This window comes from Felis catus, chromosome C1 (assembly GCF_018350175.1).
Source record: "Felis catus isolate Fca126 chromosome C1, F.catus_Fca126_mat1.0, whole genome shotgun sequence".
NCBI lineage: Eukaryota > Metazoa > Chordata > Mammalia > Carnivora > Felidae > Felis > Felis catus.
In genome coordinates, this window is record NC_058375.1 from 37,060,316 (window position 1) to 37,066,315 (window position 6,000).

General features: G+C 47.0%; 1 protein-coding gene across 1 annotated transcript in view; it reads right to left on the bottom strand.

Moving 5' to 3' along the window:
• Positions 1 to 5,155, bottom strand: part of ATPAF1 (ATP synthase mitochondrial F1 complex assembly factor 1) — a 28,209-nt gene extending 23,054 nt beyond the window's left edge. The window contains exons 1-2 of the mRNA XM_023258645.2: positions 4,798 to 5,155; positions 1,871 to 1,979 (exon numbers count right to left, since the gene is read on the bottom strand). Of these exons, the coding sequence (XP_023114413.1) occupies positions 1,871 to 1,979; positions 4,798 to 5,120 (432 nt within the window). The 5' untranslated portion in view covers positions 5,121 to 5,155. The remainder of the gene's footprint in view (positions 1 to 1,870; positions 1,980 to 4,797) is intronic.
• Between the last annotated feature and the right edge of the window lie 845 nt (positions 5,156 to 6,000).

A 6,000-nucleotide genomic window follows, 5' to 3' on the forward strand; every position in this document is an offset into this window, starting at 1 on the left:
TTATTCATTATAGAAAAATATCATTCATATCATCTACTAAATAAGTATTTTATTAAAAAGTTCTTTCCTTTATATTACAGCTAGGGCATTATATTGATTTTTTCCCCCTGAAATTATGTGCACCAGTGGGTTACACTGTCTACATACCATTTCAGTATAGAAAATGGAGAATTAAAAAAACTTTTTTTTTAAAAAGGGGATGTTGGGTCTCATGTGGTAGGGAACCAATGACTCAGAGTTAAGAAAAGGCTTTGGGAATGGAGTCATTAGCCCTCTTCTATCTACCTAGATAGTAAAGACAGAAAGTCATTATTTACCCAGGAGTTGCCATAATTTAAATTACATTTTAGGGGCACCTGGGTGGCTCAGTCGGTTAAGCATCCGGCTTTGGCTCAGGTCATGATCTCATGGTTTGTGAGTTCGAGTCCCACGTCAGGCTCTGTGCTGACAGTTCAGAGCCTGGAGCTTGTTTCAGATTCTGTGTCTCCCTCTCTCTCTGTTCCTTCCTCACTTGTGCTGTCTCTCTCTCAAAAAATAAATAAACATTAAAAAAAATTAAATTACATTTTACTTACATTTTATCTTGTCATCATAAAGTTGAATTTCTAACTCTGTTTACAAAAGGGGACAGAGAGCTTTCCCATGTCACATTAAAAGTTTATAATATAGTAATATTTCCAAGAGCTACTGACTTGTAATCTTGGCACTATAAATGTTTATTATAGGAAATTATATTTGTTAAAATATTGTAGTAGAGACCTGTTTGTTCACATAAAGTTGTAAACTATATTTGTCATAGGAAGTTGAATTTGCTCCCCAACCTTGCAATGATTAACCCAGTACCTATTGCTTTTGTTCTAATGAACTCACTCAGTTATTAAAAAACTGAGCAGATTCTCTTAAAATTTAAAACACCTAAGGCAAAAAAAGTTATTCTCCAAATTAAATAAAAATATCTCATGCTAAAACACAATGCAGAATCCCAATTTTCTACTGTATGTTATCTCAAGTCTACACCTGGATTACTGCATATCCTTCCTGGTGTTAGCCTCTCCCACTCCAATTTGTTCTTTTTCTTTTTTTTCCCCCAAGTTGTTCTATGTACCACTCTAGATTAGTATTTTTTTTAATGTTTATTTTTGAGAGAGTACACGTATGTGTGTGTGCACGCACACACACACACACACGTGAGCAGGGAAGGGGCAGAGAGAGAGGGAGAGAGAGAGAGAATCACAAGTAGGTTCCACGCTGAGCATGGAGCCCAATGTGGGACTTGATCTCATGATGAGATCATGAGCTGAGCCAAAATCAAGAGTCTGAAGCTTAACTGACTGAGTGACCCAGGTGCCCCTAGGTTAGTATTTTTCCAATTATAGGTTGTGAAATCAATTTACTAGATTGTGACCAAAGGTTTTTAAAAGAAAATAAGATGCACTGCATGTACTAAAAGTAAGCATTGTTTTGTAAAAACTTTGCTTCAGTTATAATCATACACATGTGTGTAATGAACTACAATGTAAAATATATTTCTTACTGTGGCTCATGATCAAAGTTTGAAAAGCACTGCATTAGATTTCAACATGCTTTCCCCCAGCTTTGATTCTTGTTTAAGGATAATAATAGCTATGAAGCACTTTTTTGTCCCCTGATCCCTACAGCCCACTGCCATGTGTGCCTTGCTTTGACCACTCTACTGCATCCCCCCAGAAGCATGCCTTTTTCATCCCTCTGTTTCTCTACCACGACCACAGCACCTTGCCAGAAAGAGCAGGATACCCTTTATGGATGGAACCTGAGATGAATATAATGAGGCTACATTCAGGGGGGTGGAGCACTGGTGAGCCAAAAACACAAAGGGGGCAGGTCTTACCTTCTGTTCCACACATTTGATGAAGTCACCTTGCCTGGAGTGCCCCACTGGCTGCTTCCGAAACTCACTGCGCTTCTCAAGTCGGGATTCAAAAGCAGCTGGGTCAGATCTGATTAAAGGTAAACCAAAAGTTAAACTACTTGAGCCTTTTTGGATTTGGAAATAACAAAGCATCATGTTCCACTTCCAGAGAGAGAGGACACAGGCATTCAGAGGTTGAAGGATTTGCCTACAAATCAAGAAAGTGGACAAAGATATCCAGTTATTTAACAACTGTTAATCCTCAAGGGGCCTGTGTACGATTCTTCTCCTGCAGGATATTTCCTAGGGTGATGCAGAGCTTGGTCCCTCAGGTACTTATACTCTACACCCTTGGAATTCAGTCCTCAAGATGGGAAGGGGACTTTGAAGTCATCTTGCTTGGTTGTCCTACTCAGGCAGGAGTCTAATAGCACTCCTAGTAGATGTTTTTACTTAAACACTGTTACTTGAACACATTTAGTTCTTGGACATCCTCTTTCCCCCACTCCCAGGTTAAATACTTGTTTATTCAGATGCAGATGATTCAGAGGCTTTAGGCAGCCTATTTTGCAGGAGAAGATTTAGTATCTGAGTATCTCCCTGATTCTCTCCCAAGACCTTGCTCCTGCAGATGGAACAGCAGAACTTGTCCTTTGTGTCAAAATGAAGCTAGTCTTCAGGCTATGTTGGGGCTGACATCCTTGTTAAGAAGTCTCCAGGCTGTGTAGGCAACAAGGTGATATTTGCCACTGTACACTTTGGTGAAGACCTCATATAGGGATTCCAGCTCCTGGGCCATGAGACCTGTCATAGGTGAGGTCTGCAGGATCCAAGGGCATCGTGATCACCGCTCTGGTGAAGTCCTTCCCGGTCAAGGCATTGTATGGGACTCCTCTTCCATAACACTCCATTCCTCCATTCCAGAGGAACACCACTCCCTTCATTGCCATTACATGGGCAGATCGTCTTCCTCCCCTCCACAGCAGAGCAGCAACTTAGTACACAGTCAGTCCAGCAGTCCTGTCCTGTGGGATGTGGCACCCACCCAGCTGGGACTGCAAATGCCAGGACCAGGGTAAGTGCTGCAAGCATCCACAGCTGTACCTGGGTCTGCTACGGTGAGTGGGTAGAGTGAGTGAGGAGCAGCCCAGACACTGGAGTCTGTGCACTCCCACCTTGGACATCTTTTATTATTAAAACATCTGAGCCTAAATCTATCTGTATCTTTCACTCTTAGGAACAAGAAAAAAAAATGTCTAATTCTTTTTATCTGAGTACTTGAAAATTACTATTATGTCACCCTCTAAATTTTTCTCTAGGTTAAACTTGCCTTAGTTCTTTTGGCCCTTCTTTATATAGTAATTTGTGAATATTTCCTCACTATCAACCTGCTCTCTGGAATTTGTCCACACTCTAGATATAGTGGGTCTGGAGCTAGATCATATCCTCCCAATTCACCAAAGCAGAGTATGATGCAAAATCCAGATACTAGGCTGGAAGGGGTCAGCAGGGCACACAGCCTTGTCCTGCTATTGGCTCAAACCAAACCTGGGGCTGGTGCTACAAGAGCCCAGGTTTTCGTGAGTATAGAGAGACTGACAGATACTACAGCGTGAGAACCTTGTGTGGAACACTACAGAATATGGACATTACCCAGAGTCAGTGTGGGTGCTTTGGAAAGCTCACTCTTTAGGAGATGTCAGTATGTGTAAATATTGATGGGAATGATCTAGTGGGGAAGAAGAATAAAACCTGCCATTCATTGGTTCATGAGTAAGAATGAATGGGAGCTGTGAAGTATTCAGGGTATGAGTAGACAACTCTGCTAAGATGCCTGCCTGCCTGTGAAAGGGATCAATGAGAAAAGACTGGAGGGGAATGTAGGTCAAGGAAAGGTTTTAAAGATGAGAAATTCTTGAGTATATATGAACGTTGCTGAAAAGAGAGCAAAAATTCTCATTCCTTTATTCTGTCATTTTTTTCAAAAAGAGAAGACAGATCACAATAGCAGCAGTGAGCTGGACTGGGGTGGAAGTGGTGAAGACTAGCTGGTGGATGACTGCAAGAGTCCAGGAGATGACGGAGGAGTAAATTAAGGCCATGGAAGTAGAGGTGAGACAGAACTCAAAAAAGTTAATAGTACTCAGTCTTTGGTTTTCCAAACCAACTGCCTGCCTACCCTGCCAAATTCTCTCCCAAGCCCCTTTAATTTTCATCTTTGATCTCCTTCAGTTCTTCCCACTTAAACTCTTCAGACCCTCCCCTGGTCCCCTTACACCCACCTTAAGCCTCTTGATCTCCAAGTCCTTTTATCTGGAAGCTGAGAAGAAGTGTTAGGAATCCTGGATTCCAAGACAGATGAATCCCAACCAGCTGTGTGACCTCTGCCAGATCTCTGACGCTGATTCTCTGCCACACCATTAGTCTTTGACGCCCTGCTCCCTCCCCCAACCTCCTTTCCTTGTAGTCAGGGCTGTAGCTAGAAACCTGGGAACCCCAGTTCTAGGCCAGGCCCCAGTGAATCAATATGTGGCCTTGAGCAAGTCAAGTCCCTTCTATGAAAGGCTCCACGTTCCCATTTCTATAATGAGGGCAGGTCTCTTGGAACTGCCTACTTCATAAGGTCTGACACAGGATTCCACCTCTGCATTTTGAGAACTAGAGCACAGAGACAGACAACTGGGGGGAAGAGCGAGGACTTTGCAGAGACTCAGCTCTGACCCTAGCTGTGCGATGTTAGCAAGTGACCTTGCTTCTCTGAGCCCAGACGCATCATCTATAGAGTAGTGACAGCAACCGGGCCCGCATCGCAGGGCTGTTCTAAGCACCAAGGGCGTCGGATCCACCAGAAACGCGGGCCGCGCGCCGCCCCTCCCAGCCCGCCGCCGGCCGGCCGGCGCCCGCACCTGCGCAGCTGCTGGATCTTGTCCCGGTAGCGGTCGTAGAAGGGGTTGGCCTCGAGCTCGGCCCCGGCTCCGCTGCCGTCGGCACCCCCCGCCGGCCGGCCCGAGCCGCGGCGCACCGGGAACACACGCAGCTGCGCGGGGGACACGAGCCCCAGTCCTAGAGCGCGGCTACGCACCGCGCACAGGCCCCGGTACAGACCGGCCACCTGCAGCACGGCGGGGCCCGTGCCACCGGCCGCCGCCACCACGGCAGCCATTGCCGCCCCCGCCTCCTCCTCCTCGTGCGCGTCGGCCTCAGCCCGCGGCCCGCGCGCCGGCTCCATCGCGTTCCGGGTCTGCCGTGCCCCGGCTCCGGCACCGAGGTTCCGCGCGCGCAAGGTTCCGGGCCCCGGAGAGGGCGAGGTGAGGCGCAGCGGGAAGGAGGGAGCTCGCCGCTCTGCCCGCCGCTCGGAGCGCCACGGCCCGCCTCCTCCCTCGAGCCCGCTGGCCTCCACGCCCTCCAGCTCGGGTCCAGCAGTCTGTGCGCGCCAAGTCTCTTCTTAAAGCCGCTCGGACCTGCTGCTAGTCCTCACGGAGATTGCTCCCTCTCGGATTCTCTTGGCACTCGCCGCAGTAGTTGTCCTGCAGCATCCAAGGCCCTTTCATCAACTAGAATCACAGTAACAGCTTCTCTTTACTGGGTGTTTCTGTGTGCCGGACACTAACTGCTTCATACCCTGTGAGGCAGGCTTTTTCCTCATTTTACCAATGAAGAAACTGAGGCTGAGGGTCATTAAGAGAACTCGTCTAAGTTCTACCCAAGGACTGAACTCTTTGCAAGATGCCGGCTGCCTCCGAAGCCTTGTCTCCCTCTGCTTCCTGACATCCACTTTGAGCCCCAGCCAAACTGAACTACCCTCCTCCCTAGAGACACCTGGGTCTTCCCTGACAAGTCTTTATTTTGGCTGCTTTTGAGGCTTGGAATGTTCTTTCTTTCCTCTCTCTTGACCCAATACCATCTTTTTTAAAGTTTATTTATTTATTTTGAGAGAGTGTGTGTATGAACAAGGGTGGGGGGACAGAGAGAGAAGGAGAGAGAGAATTCCAAGCAGGCTTCCCACTGTCAGTGAAGAGCCCAATGCTGGACTCCATCTCACAAACCAGGAGATCCTGACTTGAGATCAAGAGTGGGACACTTAACCGATTGAGCCACCCAGGTACTCC